The 21300-nt window shown below is 39.5% G+C and overlaps 1 protein-coding gene across 1 annotated transcript in view; it reads left to right on the top strand.

The window, feature by feature from the left end:
* The first annotated feature begins 10899 nt into the window (after positions 1-10899).
* The window catches only part of LOC140231484 (exportin-6-like), a 37971-nt gene continuing 27570 nt past the window's right edge, over positions 10900-21300 (top strand). The window contains exons 1-2 of the mRNA XM_072311616.1: positions 10900-11034; positions 17297-17387. Coding sequence (XP_072167717.1) covers positions 11032-11034; positions 17297-17387 — 94 coding nt within the window. The 5' untranslated portion in view covers positions 10900-11031. The remainder of the gene's footprint in view (positions 11035-17296; positions 17388-21300) is intronic.

The following is a 21300-nucleotide window of genomic DNA, read 5'->3' as shown; positions in this document are numbered from 1 at the left end:
TGATGGGGGGGGGGGGGTCACTTTCGACTGGAGGGAGTTTTGCGTTTCGATGATCGTCATTAAACGGCCTAATGCACCCTTGGTGTTATATGGAGAAAATTATCCATTCTCGAAGAGTAGATAATAATAGTCTCATTATCCCCATCCCCCATCGAAAAGAGGGAGCTTTTACACTTGAGTAGAAATGAATTAATTATATCATTTAGACACATTTGATGGAATATTTGGGAATTGTTAATCAAAAGGGGAATTTAATATATATTGGGGGAAGTGAGCAGTTGAAGAGTTAGGGCAAATTACCCTTCAATATGAGGGAACTAACTTTTGCATTTTGTAAGTGGAAGATCTAGTGCACACTTTTTGATGACAGATTCGGAAATTTGTTAATCTCAAAAGTGTACAAAGTCTATAAAAAGGGGCCGAGCGAGGGACGTTTAGCATCTTTATGATTGCAACTGAATGACAAAGTGCAAATACTTCAGGTTGAATATTTGGAAAATAATGATTGTACAGGCCACCACCTTCCCCACGGAGAAGGGGGGGGGGGGGATGCATCCAACCCAACCTATACCCGTTTTGTGCACATTTAAGGGAAAGATTCCATTGGACCTTCTGAGTTGTTGAATCTCGAACATTATGTTGAATTTCTTTGTCTCTTGAAACAGGCTAAAAACAGCAAATTTTGATGAACAAACGGCGGCCATTTTGGGCAACATTTGGTTTTCGGGAAGAACTCACGTGGTTTCATTTGTACTTATGTGCTTCATGATCTCTAAATAAGTATTTCGTTGGGTTCCTTATGTCTTAAAATATATATTTATACATTTAAGTGCGTATCGCAATTACGTAGTTGCAGGGTTATGAGAAAAACAGGAAATGGCAGCCATTTTGGACACCACTTTGGATTTCTGGAAGTGCTCAAGTGCTTTATTTGTGTTTCAAAATCTCTGAATTTGGTTCCTTGAGACTCAAAACGTATATTTCGACATTCCAAGTGTGTATAGTTGACATCTACTTGCAAAATTATGAAAAAAAAAATCAGAAAATGGCGGCCATTTTGGACGCCATCTTGGATTACGGTACTTGTGAGCTTCAACAACTCTTAATTCGTTCTTTATTGAGTTCTTCATCCTTCAGAACATATATCTAGACATTTAAATTTTGTATTTAGGCTACCTGGCTGAAAAGTTATAAGAATTTCAGAAAATGGCAGCCATTTTGGACGCCATCTTGGATTACGGTACTTGCGTGCATCAAAATCTCTTGATATGTGTTTCAATGAGTTCTTCATGCTTCAAAACATATATTTAGACATTTAAATTTCGTATTTGGGTTACCTGACTGAAAAGCTATAAGAATTTCAGAAAATGGCGGCCATTTTGGACGCCATCTTGGATTTCGGTACTTGCGTGCATCAAAATCTCTTGATCTGTATTTTATTGAGTTCTTCATGATTTAAAACATATATTTAGACATTTAAATTTTGTATTTGGGTTCTCTGGTTGAAAAGTTACAAGAATTTCTGGAAATGTCGGCCATTTTGGACGCCATCTTGGATTGCGGAAAACGCTCGAGGAGGATTTATGAGGACTTTTAGTATGTTATTCTAGACATTTTTCTGGACTTATCCTGAAAAAATCAGCTTGTTACCAAAAATGTCCAGGTTAAAACTAATACTCTTGGACTAAATGTAGAGTGCAACGACATGACAGTCACACATTATATAGGTTATAAATACTGGTAGGGGCACTTGATAATATCTTTCATCGACGACTTGCTTAAAGGAGAAGTCCACCTTCATTTACATGAGGACTGAGAGAATGCAACAATATTACCATAGAAGACGTCAGTGAAAGTTTGAGGAAAATCGGACAATCTGTTAAAAGTCATGAATTTTTGAAGTCTCAGTGCCGCCATTGCTGATGGATACAGGTTGTGATGTCACATGCGTGGTCGGTATATATATATATATATATATATATATATATATATATATATATATAAAAGAAGAAAGAAAATTCAATATATTTTCGCTTTTCTCGTGTAATAAAGAGCATGACTTGCCTCCTTCAGCAATGCTCAGAAGGCAGGGGGATATTACCCTTAACATCATTTGAATTGAATTTGAATTGAACATTCGTCATATAGACATTAAAAAAGAAATGAAATTCTGTGGAATTCTCTTTATATTTCCCATATATTGTTCACACAATGGGACATCATACATTTTGTAGTAGTCTTCTCATCATCCACTGTGCAAAAAAAAAAAAAAAAAAAAAAAAAACAACTTTAAAAATTCATAGCTTTTGCGTCGGTTGTCCGATTTTCCTCAAACTTTCACCGATGTGTTTTATTATAATATTGTTCCATTCTCTCAATTCTCATACATTATAGATAGGTGAACTTGTCCTTGAACCAAAATTTTGGCTGATATGATATACTACGAGATGCGTAAATACATGACACGATTAATCTTTTTTTTTTGGGGGGGGGGTATAATAGGACTGAGTGTTGTAAATGCTGGAACTTGTGTTGCCTCAGTGAGTCAATGAGATTTCTTTCAATTCTTTCGGCTCCCTAAATCTAAGGGAGAGAATGGGAGGGCACGTATGCTTAGTGCCCATACATCAAAATGACCTTCTGTATCTCTTGTTGATATAGCAACCAGTGCAACCATCTTGAAGCCAATCGTAATAGTGCATGAAGCTTAACTTCACACGTTTTTGGAAACAATCCAATTCTAACTGCGCGGATCTCCACATAATGCACAGCCGAGCGGCTATAACAAGCATCTATAATTAAAGTGTACTGTTGTTTCACAAATGTATTCTATGCTATAACCATATAGCTATTGATAAGTACCTACAGTACTGTGTTTTGAATGTCATACAGACAGTCAATACGCTGTGCATGCTGGATATAATTGAGGTAATGAACAAAATATCTGACCAACCCTGAAATAGGGATTACGAAGATTTTCTCTGTATATAATACCACAAGACTCTAATAATTTTCCCCGAATGCTTTATGCTATAAATAGCTTTTAAAAATAGCGTAGGTAATGAACTCAATGCTATCCTTGAAAACAGCTTTCGTGATTCTGGTTATGCATTCGTAATGTTTTATATTTCATAAAGGCTAGGATGGTATTTGATCACATTATCCGGCTTGTTATTTAGAAGACATAATTTCAGTTACATTAGCTGCAGAGGCATTAAATTGTCTCTATTCGTGCCTTCTTCACTGAACATAAAGTCACCACTGGCGTAGCCAGGGGGAGGGGGGGGGGGCGATGGGGGCGGTCGCCCCCCCCCCCCCCCTAAGATTTGGACCGGGGATTTGGGAGGCGGAAAAAAAATGCGTGTATACTGTATGCATGCACATGAAGCGGGTCTCCTTTGCAACCTTTCATCAAATAAGATCATATTTGTTTTTTGAAACTTTCACTCAAAGTGTGCACCAGATCGTTGAATTTCAATTAAAAATCCCCCTCCCAAACCCTCCCCTTCTGTACCTCTTTCCCTAGCTTAGTACACTTTTTAGATTTACAAATATATATATATATATATATATATATATATATATATATATGAATAATTCTGAGTGCACAAGACTTATCACTTATACTCCGAAAACTCAAAGTTCCCTCATGCATAAGGGGAATTTTACCTTTTAATAGACCCTTTCCTCCCTCAGTCTCCCCCCCCCCCATCAGTTTTTTTTTTCTTTTTGGTGATTTCCCAAATATTCCATCAAACGAGATATCTCAATTTCAACCTTAAAAAGGCAAAAGCTCCATAGTAAGGGAAAGATGGAGATAACACTCGCCCTCGCCTTCTCCCTGCTCGCCCGCCCCTCCCACCCCTCCCGTCCCGCCATGCATAGAAGTAGACTGAGGCTACACTTTGAACATAAACAGTTTTCCAAATATGACACAAAATGTGCGCACTAAAACGTTACACTGCAATCAGAAAATTGTACAGAATCTCCTTCCACAGACACTTCTCTTCTGAATGACAAATTTCCAGATATTCCAACAAAACTGTGTGCCAGATTGTTGAATTTCAGTTCTAAAAGCTTAAAACTGAAAAAAGGCTCCCTTGAATATGGGAGAGGTATCTTGCCACCCATTCATTGCTTGTTACCCACTATAGACTTGGTACATTTTTGGGAATGACAATTTCCGAATTTTCCACAAAAAGTGTGGCCCAGATCGCTTTATTATTCTAAAAACGCAAAAGCTTCGCGAGCGGGAGGGGGAATCCCCCTTCCCCTAAGCTCTACCTCACTAGACTTTGTACATACACACAGATGATGCACATTCGGAATGATAAGAGCTAAATTCCGTGATTTTAACACTTCGATGAAAAAGTAATGCACCAAAAATTTGCACCAGGTCGCTGAATTTCAGGTCTGAAAACGCAAAAATCACTTTCGTGTGGGAAGGGATATGCCCCTATCTACACCCGCGTGTGCATGCTTTTTCTGTTTGATTGCTGAACAGACAGCGTTCATGATATTCAGTGTAAGAATTAATTCAAGAATTTAAATGATACCATTTTATAGACAAATTGTTCAATAATAATCTACATCAAAATATACGGCTACCTTAAAATGCATAAAATTGCACCATTTGCAAATTCAAAATGCAAAAAGTTCTCACCGTGGGAGGGGGGACACCCCCCTCACACACCCTCCCCTCCCCCTCGCTCGCTCCGTTCGCTCGGGTTCAGTCTCGTTCATGATATTCATTGAAAAGAATTAATACAAGAAGTGTATTTAAATTATACCATTTTATAGGCAAATTGTTCAATAACAATCTACATCAAAATATACTGCTACCTTAAACAAGTGCAACTGTTTCACGTCGATAAAACGCGCAAAAACATGCCTCAAACTGCACCATTTACAACATCAAAATACAAAAGTTCTTACCGTGGGAGGGGGGACACCCCCCTCCCACACCCTCCCCTCCCCCCTCGCTCGCTCCGCTCGCTCGGATTCAGTCTCGTTCATGATATTTAGTGAAAAGAATTAATACAAGAAGTGTATTTAAATTATGCCATATTGTAGGCAAATTGTTCAATGATAATCTACATCAAAATATACTGCAACCCTAAACAAGTGGGACTGTTTCAACTCGTTAAAACCCGCAAAAACATGCATAAAATTGCACCATTTGCAACATCAAAATGCAAAAAGTTCTCACCGTGGGAGGGGGGACACCCCCCTCCCACACCCTCCCCTCCCCCTCGCTCGCTCCGTTCGCTCGGGTTCAGTCTCGTTCATGATATTCAGTGAAAAGAATTAATACAAGAAGTGTATTTAAATTATACCATTTTATAGACAAATTGTTCAATAACAATCTACATCAAAATATACTGCTACCTTAAACAAGTGGGACTGTTTCACGTCGATAAAACGCGCAAAATATGCCTCAAACTGCACCATTTGCAACATCAAAATGCAAAAAGTTCTTACCATGGGAGGGGGACACCCCCTCCCACACCCTCCCCTCCCCCTCGCTCGCTCCGCTCGCTCGGATTCAGTCTCGTTCATGATATTTAGTGAAAAGAATTAATACAAGAAGTGTATTTAAATTATACCATATTGTAGGCAAATTGTTCAATGATAATCTACATCAAAATATACTGCAACCTTAAACAAGTGGGACTCTTTCAACTCGTTAAAACACGCAAAAACATGCATAAAATTGCACCATTTGCAACATCAAAATGCAAAAAGTTCTCACCGTTGGAGGGGGGACACCCCCCTCCCACACCCTCCCCTCCCCCTCGCTCGCTCCGTTCGCTCGGGTTCAGTCTCGTTCATGATATTCAGTGAAAAGAATTAATACAAGAAGTGTATTTAAATTATACCATTTTATAGACAAATTGTTCAATAACAATCTACATCAAAATATACTGCTACCTTAAACAAGTGGGACTGTTTCACGTCGATAAAACGCGCAAAAACATGCCTCAAACTGCACCATTTGCAACATCAAAATGCAAAAAGTTCTTACCGTGGGAGGGGGGCACCCCCTCCCACACCCTCCCCTCCCCCCTCGCTCGCTCCGCTCGCTCGGATTCAGTCTCGTTCATGATATTTAGTGAAAAGAATTAATACAAGAAGTGTATTTAAATTATACCATATTGTAGGCAAATTGTTCAATGATAATCTACATCAAAATATACTGCAACCTTAAACAAGTGGGACTGTTTCAACTCGTTAAAACACGCAAAATCATGCATAAAAATTGCACAATTTGCAACATCAAAATGCAAAAAGTTCTCACCATGGGAGGGGGACACCCCCCTCCCACACCCTCCCCTCCCCCTCGCTCACTCCGCTCGCTCGGGTTTAGTCGCGTTCATGATATTCAGTGAAAAGAATTAATACAAGAAGTGTATTTTAACTATACTATTTATGGGCAAATTGTTCAATAATAATCTACATCAAAATATACACGTACTGCTACCTTAAAAAAGTGGGACTGTTTCACGTTGATAAAACGCGCAAAAACATGCATGAAATTGCACCATTTTTCAACATCCCAAATGCAAAAAGTTCAATAATAATCTACATCAAAATATACTGCTACCTTAAACAAGTGGGACTGTCGACTAAACGCGCAAAAACATGCATCAAATTGCACCATTTACAACATCAAAATGCAAAAAGTTCTTACCGTGGGAGGGGGGACACCCCCCTCCCACACCCTCCCCCCCCCCCCCCTTGCTCGCTCCGCTCGCTCGGGCTCGGTCGCTTCGCTCCCTCGCAGAATAACCGCCCCCCCCCCCCCAAGATGAAATCCTGGCTACGCCGTTGAAAGTCACTCCTTATCTTCGTGGTTTATCCTCATCCTTTTATTGATTAACATAATAAATAGATGGGGCTTGAGCGTAGATGGGTTCTCCAAATGCTGTCGAGGGTAAAGTATATACGATGTTATATGATAAGTTTAATTGGTCTGATCTTTCATCATCGTGGCACCAGGGGATACAAAATGTGTCAAGCTGTGATGGGAGCGAAGAGAGCAAATCTGGGCTCTTTTGCGTAAAATCCGATTTCTAGCTATCAAATTTACGTAACTCAGAATGATATTCAAGTAAAAAAAAAAAAAACCCCAACAACATACGAAATGCAACTAAACTTAAAAAAGCAACAACAGTACCGAGGAGAAAGATCATTAACTTTTTGTACTATCTCCTCAGTTGATTCTTTTAAAATAGCACTGAAAACACATACTTCATATAGCATAACAATATGATTAGTTAATGACTTCATTTCTTCTTTCTTTCTTTATTATGCATGTGTGGGAGATTGTTCATGTCCTCTGCATGAGCACTCAGACTGAGTGGCAAAATGCATGGAATATATACCCCCCCCCCCCCCATAATCATTTAAAAAAATTATTAATGATGCAAGTGAGGCATCTCTTGTTTGTTGGTTGGGGTATGTCCGGCATGGAGGGATTTCGAACATGATAGCAGTATGGAGAAAGATGAAGAGGTTGCCCGTTACCGGGTTTGTTTGTTTGTCTGTTTCATTTCCATCTGAGAAGATGGCTGCACGGATGGCCCATATTCAGCTACAATAGCTGAGGGTGAGGCTGAGCAAGGAGGCACCTCCCTGGGCTGAGAGAGAGAAGACGAAGAGGCGGGAGAGGGCAGAAGCGTCATGGGTGTGGTGAGAGAAGACGCGTTGGCAATTGGAGTGAAAAGGGAGGATGCTAAGGATAACATGGAAAACTATTCGCTCCGTGTGCAGCGTACAAAGGAAGAGATGGTGTTGGTCATCCACGACCAATAAATTATGATGACATAATACTTCTGATGATGATTTGAACATGGTCCAGCAGGTGTATAGTATAGATAACTCAATTAATGCAAACATATTCCTTAACAATTACAAACATGTGTAAATACTATAGGGATGATGTTGGTCTGAGAGATGAATTAGTAGGCCAGCAGAAGGGATGTCAATAACATGTCAGGAGAATTGATGGGACTCTCTGGCGAGAGAACGAGGAAAATGAAGTTTATGGGTGTGGTTAGAGGAGACGAGTGGGTAATGGGGGTTGAAGGGGATGATGAGGAGGATTGAGAAGAGAACAAAGATTTGCTGTGATTCGTAGTAATTCTTGATAGTTATTATCATTCAAATATCTCACAGAATATAATACAATATCTCAAAACAGTTTTGTTAGGAAACACTATATGTGCTGCATTTTTCTGGGAAAGATTTTTTAAAGGCAACATGGTCCAGATGACACTTATTTTGCTAGACACTATGACAACACGCACCACAGTCCCGCTTCCCCTTCGCGCTAGCTGAATCCGAAGTGACACCGGCAGATGATGTCATCAATCCCGCCTTGATCCTCCTCTTGGCTGCTCAAACGGCCGGTGTGTCGCTTCGCGGATCGTACCAAATTTGTCAATTCTCTGTCGTGTCGAGGGAAACGCTCATCCAACCGTTTTCTGACTCAGCGCGCTGTTTAGTTCCCCTTTTTGGTTTGTATTTATGGACAGACAACAAGGGGGAGGGGGGCATGGTTATTGGTCTTTAGTTACAGTAGGGATTGCACCTGTACGACCTGCGTGATCTAAAGGCTTTATGACATGATTGATGACGAACGCACGTGCTTCCACTCTGAAAACTTTAACGGATAAATACAATGTCGAATATTCACCAATCGGCAGTCTCCTGCACGTCTGTACCCATTGTTGGATTCTTTTCATATGGGAATATCACTTCATGTACGTGCTTATGTCATGTGCGCAAGTAGGCCTGCATTGTAATATCACGGTACCTCTTATACCGTGTTATACGGTTCTTTTTCTTTTGCTTGTTCGTTTCCTTATTATGTTTTAATCTGTACCACTCTGCTAACGTGTGAGTTAGAAATAGTCAAATCATGGAGCTATATACATACTTGTATAGCTCCATGGTCAAATGGAGTTGTAAAATAGAGATAATGACAAGAAAGCTTTGCCAAAAGAGGGCGCCGTCAACTCTTACTCGTTTCCTTCATCAACACAATTCAAACGAGGCAGAATCGAACCCTTTGGTCTCAGTGCGAATTACTTGGGGGTATGGAATTCAAAGTAAGGAAAGAAATGAATGAGACAAAATTCTCGTATACGAACGAACGAGCAACTGTGATTGCATAAGTCTGGGTAATAAGTTCAAGTTTCTGTTTGTTTGTTTAGCCTTGTGTGAAATGCGATTTCTTTCGGTGTGGTCATTTATTTTGTTATTAAATTATTTTCCCCCATTGGTATCTTTAACATTAATTGATATCCCCCTATTTATATGCATCCTGTTCAAACACCAGACCTCTTCATCTAAGCTTTTTCACTCTTCACTGTTTTAATGTGATCTTTCTATAAACGCCCGAAGGAATTGTCATTTGGGTTCACCCGCGTCTCTGTGGATGAAATACATTTTTTTTTTTTTGCAACAAAACTGAATCTCATATTTTTTTTTCAACTGCCCACTGCCAAAAAATGAAATATGATGTTATTCAACATGGATACAGGAACAACTGAGTTACTTGAATTGTCCAATGTCGACAATGATGCTTAAAGAATGTACACAAGGTGAACGACCAAAACAAATATACTAGTCCCACATACTGACATCCATCATGCTCGTAATATGAACATTACAAGTTGCAGACCACTCACTGGGCAAGAGATCCACGCCTCAGGGGTCAGGGGTCTTTCTCACGCTCGCAACCCTGACAAGCTTTTTCTTCACATCTAAAAAAAAAAATAAATAAAATGAAATAAATAAATAAATACCCCCCCCCCCCGGAAATACCCCAACCCTCAAAATCATGGATTTCTAACTACCGAAAAAGGTCATATTTTTAGCCAATTAAAACAACAACAACAACAAAAGAAGTCAAAATATCATAGATTATCTAATATCAGATTACCCGACTTTACAGTTTTAAAATGCTGCTTACCACGGTCACTCCTAGCTGCCTTATGATCTTAGGATCTCCGGGTAAGGGATCCTATGTGTTTTAAGTTAATTAAGTTTTCGCCTATTGGTACTTTTCAATATTTCTTTTTCGATGAACTGATGAAGTAGATGAACTCTCCCACCTTCATTTCTGCCTCTCTGTACCACCTCTGTCTTTCTTCTCTTCCTCCCTTCCTCTCGAGTCTATATCCTGGTTGAATATGATGCGTTTATGATGGAAATGCTTTTTGTAATTCTATAATTCTTTTGTCGGTATTGTTTTATATTACACTTTATTGTAACATCGTGCAATTCAGTCACCGACTGCAATACGATTTCAATAAAACCACTATTGAACAGAATATGATTGGATTGAATTGAATTGAACTCACATATAAAAGTAATTAGTATAATGACATAGAATAACAAATTAACCCATTCCGTACGGGAACCTGGTGACCGGCGTATTAAGTCTATGGGCTTTTCAGAATTCAGTACGGAATGGGTAAAAAGTACCAAATCAGTAGTAGTGTCTCGAAAATACAACTAAAACTGCATTCTACCGAAACTATACCCACATGGTTATGTCTAGGAAACATCTTTGTTGCATCATTAATCAATCAGCAAGAGAAATCATAAAATTAGACAGTATTCTTCCTGTTCAAAGAAAATGCACCGTTTTGTTTTCATTTAAATAAGATTTTCCTTGAATTCCCGATCCGTCAGCAAAATGTCATTTCCCTTTCCGTTTGGTTCCTTTTTCATAATCGTATTTCCTTGGAGGAATTTAACCGGTATTTCCGCATATTACAACTGCCCAGTGGAGTAAGCGATCAAATGCGAACAAACAGTTGAAGTATGCTAGGCATGCGCATTGACGAATTATCACATCGTGCAGAAACTGAGGACAACCCGGTCGACGCCAGAAAACTCCAGTTTTAACAAAATCTGCGCCGGGAAATTTTCCCACCTTTTGCAGACTGATAACTACGATATATTGTTTTTATGTAGAGGTATCCGTTTCGTGAAGCAGATGTAAACTACAGAGAAATCATGGTAAGACTGCTTGCTTGCCGCACCTTCTTTCGTTTGACGCAGGGAGAGGTAACCGTACGCTTACCCCTGCCAGAACTACGTTGATGTCAATGAATGGGGAAGCGCGTGACGTGAGTTAGTGTGGGTGGGTGTGTGGCATTGCGCTCATGTGGACCCCGGTACGTGTGCAGTAGCTCGTAATATGTGGCGATTCGTAGCCTAATATTAACATGTTAATAGAATAGATGGAGTAGGAACAAATAGGCAGGAAGTACTATAAACCTTCTTTATCAAAATAACATTTGTACATGAATATGATACAGATTTCTAGGTGCAAATTGAGACACGGTGCAGTTGAAACTTCTCGACAGATTGCTAGGCTCTTTTTGGGCAAGGGCCAGGCTAAAGGGGTAAGAGAGAAAATGGGATGGGATTATTAAAATCTGTGTTCAGACAGAGTCAGAGGTAACCACATGTCATATTGAAAAGTCATACTCATGGGCATGTTTGAAACAAATGGAAGGTTCGTTCATATGAAACAGAGAATTATATTCATTTCAGTAAATACACACCATCAAGTACGGGACACTCACTGTGTTGCACCCTGCGCTAAATTTATGCCAAATGCGCTGAGTTAAGGGTTTTAATACAGAACATATTATCGTCTGTTGAGAATGAGGAAAGAGTTCCTTATGTCCCCCCACTAATTTGCACAAAATAAATTACTTTTTTTAAAATACTAATAATAAACTAGGCTTTAATAATGGTTGTGCTAGGGTTATGTCTCAAAAGGAAGTCTTCCCATAAATGGAATAACTTTTATTTAGTTTATTATTAGTAAAAAAAAAAAAAAAGTAATTTAGTGGGGGGGGGGGGGGGAACATAAGGAACTCTTTCCGAGAAGGAGAAGGGTGTTACGTTGTCTTGAACACTATGGCCCGAATTCACGAAGGTGGTACAAATGAAACCATGGTTTAAACCATGGACAAAAACTATGGAATGCCAAGTGTTGCATGCGATATTTCGCTACGAAATCAGTCATTTCGTCGATGAAATGATTATTTTGTAAAGAAATGACAACATTTTGTAACTAAATGAACATTTCGTCCACAAAATGATAATTTCGTTAACGAAACAGTCATTTTGTCGACGAAATGACCAATTTCGTAACGAAATATTCTGTTTGACACTTGGCGCTCCATGGTTTTTGTCCATGGTTTAGACCATAGTTTTGTTTGTACCACCTTCGTGAATTCGGGCCTATGGGTTTAGTGACAACTTAATGCCCAATCATTCTCAACTGACGATATTTTGTTAATATCACTTATCAGGAACTTTTTGATTTCACGTCCTGGCTGGATGAGAACGACGATGTTGATGTCATTTTAAGAAACTGCGCATGCTCCAAGTTCTCCAGAACGTCCAACACCAGAATTTAGAATGCGTCTTCTAAGGATTTCGTGTCCTAGATTCAGGAGAGAATGATGTCGGTGCTTAATTTGCTTTGTGCGCCAATAGCTGTATGTCGTGAATGGCATTCACAAAAATGGAAATGGGTGATAGCACTGTGGATGTAACAAGTGGACTGCAGCCATTTGGAACCACTCTAGTATGAGAATGGCATCATCGTCCATACAATCGAAAAGTCCGTATTCTGCTTAGACAGCGGTCTACTGCATATTGATGCAATCTAGTATCATCTTCATAGTCTACAGAGAGGGATATACTGACTGTATACGTTGTTATTTTTGCGTACAGATATTTTCGCGAATGACAAGGCCATCTAGATATTTTTGGGAGATGTTTTCGCAAATCGATGCTGATGCTTACGTTAATGCACTACTCGGTATATAAACAGGGCGCATGGAGACATTTTCGCGTGTTGTTAAATTCGCGATCCAACTGTGATTCGGGAAATTCGTGAAAACTAAGCCCTCGCGAAAATAACAGCTTATACAGTACAAATTCTGTTTAATTTCTGGAATTGTCCTCTTCGCCAAACTGTCCAGTGCGCAGTAATATATTGCCAAAAAGCCCAATTTCAGAGAATTGTTGTGGTTGTATCAGAAACAGTCTCCAAATCAAATTAATATCACTGAATATTGCATGGAAACAAGATTGCAGTGACATACCACATGCAAAGTCTTATTTTATCTAGATTCTAAGTGATTTCTTCTTCCTTTCGATGAAAGAAGTGATTTTCAAGAAATCTTGACTATAGTAATTCTTCACTAGATTATGATCTTCATGGGATACACTACAACATAATCACCTCCTCCATCAGTGCAAGATGTACAAGATCCATAATGGTTTTTTTCAACATAGCCATGCCGAAGGAAATCGGCATAGCAGTAAACGACACAAGGAACCACTTACCTGTCATACCACCAACCATACTCCAGAGTCAACTGCCATCTTTACAGTTTTGACCCCAGAACCATAAGAATCTGGAACACTCTCCCTGCCAAAGTAGTAACATCAGGTACCTTGATGACCTTTAGGAGTGCAGCCCTACCTGCATTAGACAGATGGCGTCGCTCCCTACCCTCAAGATGCTGTAATGAGAGGCACATCTGCACTGAGCACCTGAACCTATAGATGCACTGGAACACGCATCACCACAGGCACATGCTACAGCACACTGCACAGCATAGCCCTCTCCAGGTCGCAGGACAGCATCTTCGCTTTTTTTGGAGTACTGTAAAAGGGGATAATTTCGCGCTACTTATTTTTCACGCTCGGCTCGGAAAGAAGAGTTTTGCATGCTTTTAATTCCGCGGAATCAAGACAGTAAGTACAGGAACATAATGGGTGATTTCAAGTTTGGTGCTAGTGCTAGTACTAGTGCTATCTCAGCACTAGCACCGGCGATAAAACCGAACTTGTAATCACGTCGGTGTTGGGAGTTGACCTCAAAATTATGACGTATTTCCGGTAATTGGTGCTGGGCTCGGTGTTGAATGTCGTCTGCTGAACCGAGCTCCGCCGTTTGTGTTAGCGATTTACGTGCTTTTTCCCCATTGACTAACACTAGCCCGTAGGGATTATCATTTTCTTCATTTCAAGTTCGGTGCTGGTGTTAGTGTTGCCGTGCGAGACCCATATTCACTTCCATAATAGATGCACGTTTTACGTGCAAAGTCTATGCTAAGGCAGTGGTCGCCCACGTAAATAACGCGAACACCCCAGACATGGCTATATAAATCTGAGCCTGGGAGCAGAATGAAGATAGTTGTATTTTTGGGAATGGATGAAATTTGTGGCATTTTAATCCGTCTTTCTCACTATGTGTCTTAAACTAAGCAGTTTTGGCTACATCTTTTAATATTTGACTGTAATCACACGCCATCACTTTTTTTCGTCATGCAATTCCCGCGGAGCTTGCGGTGCTATAATTCCAACACCTAGTGCTGGTGATCGATAATTTTGATCGGTATCGCCTCGTTAATCTGACCGTCGGTGTTGGAGCTCGATTTAACGCTGTTATTTGGGAGCTAGCACTAGCACTAGCACCGAACTTGAAATCACCCAATGTCACACAAAAATATTTGTGTGCTTTTATTTTCACGCTAGTTTCTAGTTGCACGAAATGTGCTAAAATTTCAACACTACAAAAACTTCCACTTTTACAGTACCGGTACTCATTCAAGATTCAAGTCACAATTTGCTGAGGCATTTAATTTCCCCCTGAATATGAGATGGAATTCACTCTCCAAAGGGTCGGTATATATTTTGTACTGGAGTCTAAGGCAAATGACCGGAGACAATTCTGGGCTGGCAACCTTGCCGATTTGCCAGATCTGCTGGATGAGGCAGCTGCGATGTGTTGGTGATGTGTAATGGTAGCTTGACATATCATTTACCTTGAGAGCAGTATCTGCCTTGCCAAACAGTTGTGCAGCATGGATTCCTTTGTCCATTTTGTCAGCTAATTATTCATGCCTCTCATTTGCTGCTCCCAGTCAAAAGGAAACCGGGGCCCTGTTTTAAGAAGAGTTAAAAATTCATTATAGTTGATTTCTATCATAAGTCTATGGCAGCCTGTGTGGTAAGGGAATTTACAATCGATTATCATCTTTTGATAAAACAGGGCCTGGAAGTGGCCTGATCAGATATACAGCACACATACTTGTATACTGCTCTCGTTTTGTGATCCCCCTTGGTTCTGTTCCTATGACCAAAGTTAGATGAATAGTTCCAAGCAGTGTTACACAGGAATACACAATGTTTTGTGCCTTTACTGAAAGTTCACTGGTATAAGGGAGTGAAATTAAGAGGCAAACAGTAAGCTGTAATGTGGGCATATATTGAGATATATAGATAAGATCTCTAGCAATGTCCTGGTACATATAACAACTGGTTTTAAGATGTCCTGTAGGCTGATGACCTGAATACTGTAAAAGTAATTTTTCACGCTCGTCCAGGTAAGAAGTTCAGGTTTTCAGTTCTGCAGAATACTACCGGAACAAATTGCAAGCAAAAATATTTGTGTGCTTATATTTTCAAGCTAGTTTCTTGTTGTGCAAAATGCGCAAAAATTTCAACACCGTGAAAATTTCCACTTTTACAGTAGTTGAAACTGTGTTTAAAGTCATGTCAGAGTGCTCTGAACTGAACTAAAAATAACATGCAAGGATGTAAGAAAAGAAAGAAATAAAGAAAAAAACAACAACGTAGCAATGGATGTCGAAGGACATTCTGCTGGGCATTTCTTATTTTTGGATTGCTGAGTAGATAGCAACCATTTGACACTGCTTCAGAGGCAGAACAGCATTCACATCCATGTAGATTGTAGGCACAATCAAAGTGCCTCATTTACCCGTGGGACATTATGTGTTTGCCATTTTTCTTCTCTATCAATGTAGATTAGCCGACTTTGTCACCAAAATCCAAAATTTTTTCAGATATGTTGGAATTTGTCTCTGGCATTGAAAAAAGGTTTTCAGAGTGAGATGTGCACCCCTACTGTTTTTGCTCTGACTGTAGCATAGAAATGACTTCATCTCAGTGATTATTTCAAGATACATTGTATCTAAACAACTATTGTACTTGTGCACAATTTTTGATTTGTAGGTTGTGTAGTCTTAATTCTTATTTATTCATTTTTTTTTGTGTGTGTAGAAGTGAACTATGAGAGAAATGTAAGAATAGAAAAAATGAGCATGGAAATCTGCTTTAAAAAACGCTATTCGCTGGAAGCCTTGCGTACATCCTCAATGAATACATCCTCAATGAAGCTTCTATTACCCCCCCTTTATACAGAGCATTTAGAGCGCTCCAGGAGCGCTTCTGATACACAATCCCTCTTGAAGCTCTGTATAAACAGTCGGGACCTTGGGCGTTCTTAAAGTTTTTTCCCTCTTGCATTGATGCTAGGTTCAAGAGCACACCTGAAGTGCTCTATGGCCACCAACATTTAGAGCACTGTGGAAGTGATATAGTGGATATGCTGTGTGCGCTGTGCATACAGTTTATGTGTTAGAAGTTCCTGCTCACTCAAAGGTCAGCAGCCATGACATTTATGCCCCTCTCAGCCATTTCTAGATGTAATAATAATAATAATAGCTAGTTTTATTTCACACTTGTTATGTATCTCAATGTGCTCAATCTCAAGACTATTATTACCCTGGTCACTGGATACATTATTTCCAACCAGCACTGGTAGTGCTCACGTTCCACTTCCTGGGGAGCACTCCAGCCAGTCACAAGCCCACTTTACAGGCACGCACATGCGGATGAACCAACATAAACTTTCTCATCCTACCGGGTGCCCATTTGTACTCCTGGGTGTAGAGCAGTAGTATTGTCTTGATGAGCAGTAATTCTCTGTATGAACAAACTCATAGGGCATAGAGACATACATTGTAAGTTGAGATGCTTCAGGAGCACTCTTGAGCCCAATTTTGTTTCGATATACAACTTGTACATGAGGTAATGGTATTAGACATGCATAAAAACTAAAACTTAGACAGGCATGAGAACTCAATAGATACCTCACTACAATTCAGGTACAGCCACACCTGTCCATAGGGGCCACCCAAGGGAGCTGAAAAAAGGTGGTAGTTATAGGCAGGTGGCGGCTATAGACAGGTTCTTTTATAACATGCTTTCTCTCTTGGAGGGAATTGTTCTTCAGACAGGTTTGACTGTATTTCAAGTACATGCTGCAAATGTTTGTGTATTAGATTGCAATTTATAGTGTTTCAAACATTCAGTCTTTTTCATTCAGTCTTCTATTTCCTTCTAAAATATTATTTCTCCTTTTTTTTCTCTCTCTCTTCAGAGTACAGATGAGTCCTCTTTACGGGCCCTGGAGGGGCTCATGTCAGAGTTCTTTGCAGTCTCGACCACTAATCAGCGCAAGAGAGACATTGGTGAGTCAAATTTGAAAATTAGAATGATGTGTGTGTCATATTTTGTTTTCTTCACAGCTTTCCAGGCTCGTATTCACATCCAGCAGTGTGTAGATTTCTTACTGCAGAGAAGTGGGGGGGGGGGGGGGGGGAAGCAGTGTCTGTTTTAAGATAGGCCCGTTTTGCTTATAGTATTCATGCTGGAATTTGTCCAGAGAGGAAGATTGACTATATGTATAAAGGCATCCTGCTGGTCTAAAGATTCTGTTAGCATAGTATGATTGTGGCTGGTTTATGTCACCAGAAAAGTTTGTAGTTACCATCCATTTTTCAAAGTTATTGTGATACTTTTTAACAACTCCATGCTGTAATTGTCAGGTGGTAGTACTTGAATGGAGCAAATTTTTGCAGTTCATTGTAATCAAGAGAGATTAGAATAAAACTGCAAAATGTGATAGCTACCGAGCTGTAAAGGAATTTGTATTCACAGTAAACTCAGCTTTAATGCAATTTGCCCAATATGTTGTAGTGTTTCAGCTTTGTGACATAAAGTACCCTGATTTCCAAAGAAAGGTTTTGTCTTTTTTTATTTTATTTTATTTTTTTAAAACCAAACTTCCTACTTTAAATAGCTTGTTGCCAGGCTCAGAGGAGGTGGGGAGTATTGAGGGGCAGAGATGTTCTTATACTGTTTTTTGCATGCATGAAATTTTCACAAATTTTGCGAGGAGCCCAAGATTCCCAAAATCAATGCTGCACGCTGGCACTAGTCCGAAGGTCCCTGACCAGTAAAAATCACTGTCTGACCAGTAACTTTTTTCCAGGAATGGACTAGTAAAGCATGGAAAGACTGGGTACCTACTGGTCCATCCCGTCTGTCGAACCAGTAGAAAAATTGGGTTATTGTGCAGCCCTGCCAAAATTAACGTGCTGCATGTAAAATTTCTTGTCTGCGCTATTTGCATTGAATGCCAGTGGTAGTGGGAGAAAATCTCATGCCCCGTGAAGGTGTTGGTTCCAACTCGTGAAAATTTCATGTCACAAATATTTCTGGTTTTACAGTGTTTGAATGCACCAGGAATCCAGCCATGTTGGTGAAGTGATTTGATATTTATTGTGTGTCATAGCAGTATCAGCAGATGTACACTGAATTGAAAATTTAGCATTTCAGCTAGACAGCCGATGCTACAGTATGCAATGCTAACTTTATTACACCTTACAAGCATGGATAGGCAAGAGCGTAACTAAGAGATCCACAACCTTTTTTTCTTTTTGTTTTTTCAGCTCCTAAATGTTTATTGCGTTGGAAGTTAGAATATGAACTCTCAAATTAGTGGTCAAGACCGTTGCTTTTGGTGAAAAGGAGTGTACGGTATATTCATGCTATCAGCATGTCAATGTCAAATTTTCCATGTATTAAGTGGCAATACATGTCATGGATACATCTACAGGTTCATATGATACCTGTGCATTCACAGGTAGGCCACTGTGTGTGAATGAACTTTCCTGCTAGGGGCACTGTGATTATTTTGTCGTCAAGGCAACTTCCATTCCATGGTGACCTATTACTGTAGTCACATTGACCAAGCTAAGCTCAGCCCTGCTTCTCATGTCAGTGTTGAAGCAGTAGGGGAATGAGCAGTCACAATGTGGCCGCAGTCATCCATGGTATCTATGACACAACCAGAAGTAATTACAAATGAAATAATAAAGCACACATGTACAGATTTCCTGGGAGATTGATATCACATCATGGGCAGTAGTTTCAGTGTATGGATATACTGATGAGGAAGTAATGTTCTTATAGTTGTCACAGCAGAAGAAGGGACCCACTTTAGTGGACCTTTAGTGCCTAAATTTGCTAATTTTCTCTTGAGTGCCATCTTGTGTTTGGATTTAATATGTACATGCACCTGTACAAGTGTTCAAAGATTTTATATAATTTATCGGTATAAATGAGGCTTTTCCCTAAATAACCAGCAAACTTGATAGCTCTAATAGATTGCACAACATAGCTTTAAAGTGCATGGGTCTAATATTGTGCATGTCGTGTAAGGCCAGCATGTTTTAGCTGAATATACTTGTGATATAAATATGACGTAATACACATGCAACCTGTAATAGTTGCACACAACATAAATAGTTGTGATATAATGAGCGGTGTGTCTGTCATGTAGCAACCCCTTCCCCTCCCCCCTCCCAATATCTACTAAAAAACAGTGTCTTTGCCTGGAGTTACCCTTGATTAGGAATACTGTAGGTGAACTGAAAACACTGTCCAAAAGGTGGAGGGGGGGGGGGGGGGGGTGGGGACACCCAAAACAAAGTTGTCACTACAGTATCATTTCAAATACATACGCATGTATGTGATTTGTATATCATTTGCACAAGTTGACAAATATCAAATTGGCTAAGGTGCAGTGCCATACAGGCTGTACATTTCTGTTCTGTCATTTACTGTATACGCCCGAATATTTCGCGAGGTTTTTATTTTCGCAAATTTCGCTAGTCGGGTGCTATTCGCGAAATAAAAGACACGCAAAATATTGACTCTGATCCCAATGTGAATGTGACGTACACATGTACCCGGTACTCTTCTCCGTTCAGTACAGGACTCCACGATCGCGAATTTAACCACTTGCGAAATCGTCGGGAATTCCCGATTTGTGAAAATGTACGATGTAGACTTGCGCAATATTTGGCGTATACAGTATTAAACTCATCACTGTACAAATGACATGTGGTATTTCTTATGCAACATTGACGTGTACTTCCAGCTGCTTAGTGGATTCTTGAGTGGATTCACTATGGATTGGGATGCCCTTGCATGTACTCAAGTCTACAAACACATTTTTCAGTATATGGGACAACACATGAAGTTTTTGAGTGATAATATTGTGTAATATGCTTGTCTCTTCTTTCTTCATGGCTTATGTGTATTTTCTCATGCATTCTATATGGTGGCATTACATACATGTGTGATCTTTACTCTGTGTACCAGATTATTTTTAGCTGATCTTGATACGAGCCTTCCTTGAAGTTCTTTGTGGCTTGCGTGTGTTTGCCTAGGGACAGAATGCCTTGACTATAAGTAGATGATTGTCTCCATAAAATCAATGCCATGCAGCAAACTACACATGTACATAGGATGATAATGGATACTGAGGTCACAGTTGGCTCAATGTCGTAAGTGCTGAAGTTGCAGATATTTATAATACACTGCTTGTGGTTGTGTATCATAAGGTGCGTGGTTCAAGAGAAGGCTATACGTACTGTATGATGTGTTTCAGAGCTACTGTCTAAAACATGTCTCTAAATCTGTTAAAGGCATAATTACTGGTACCATTTGCAGATGAAACAAAAATCCAGCATTAGTGCTTCTAAAATGTGAGTTAGGGATAGGAACAACCAGTGTTAAAATTTGAATCCTTTAATTAATGTTATTGTATTGTTAAATACACAAAATGTGAACAAAAGTTGTGTATATTTCCAGATTAAACCATCAACAGCTGTGGATTATTGAGAAAAATACTGATATCTCCTTAATATATTTTGTAGGCTTTATTGCGAAAATCTTTTATGGTAGGATGTTTTGTGATAACAACAGACCTACACATATATGCATCAAAAGTGATATCTTGAACTTTTTAAAAAACACTGCTCCCAAAGGTAAACAGGACCTTTAATAGCCTACAGTAGGTATCCACAGTATACTATAAAATGAGGAATGTTTGCATGCATTTAAATTTTGTGAATTCACGAGAGCCAAGATTCGCGAAATTAAAATGCATGCAAAAGTTCTTGTGACCTACACTACAATTTGTATGTATATGCATTGAATGTTAGAGACATCTCGCGAAAATTTCATGCCGAGAAAAAGGCAGTCGGCTCCAATTTGCGAAAATTTCATGCCTTGAAAATATTGTGTTTTACA

This window comes from Diadema setosum, chromosome 8 (assembly GCF_964275005.1).
Source record: "Diadema setosum chromosome 8, eeDiaSeto1, whole genome shotgun sequence".
NCBI lineage: Eukaryota > Metazoa > Echinodermata > Echinoidea > Diadematoida > Diadematidae > Diadema > Diadema setosum.
Note: the sequence above shows the minus strand (reverse complement) of the source record. Positions and strands in the feature narration are given on the sequence as shown.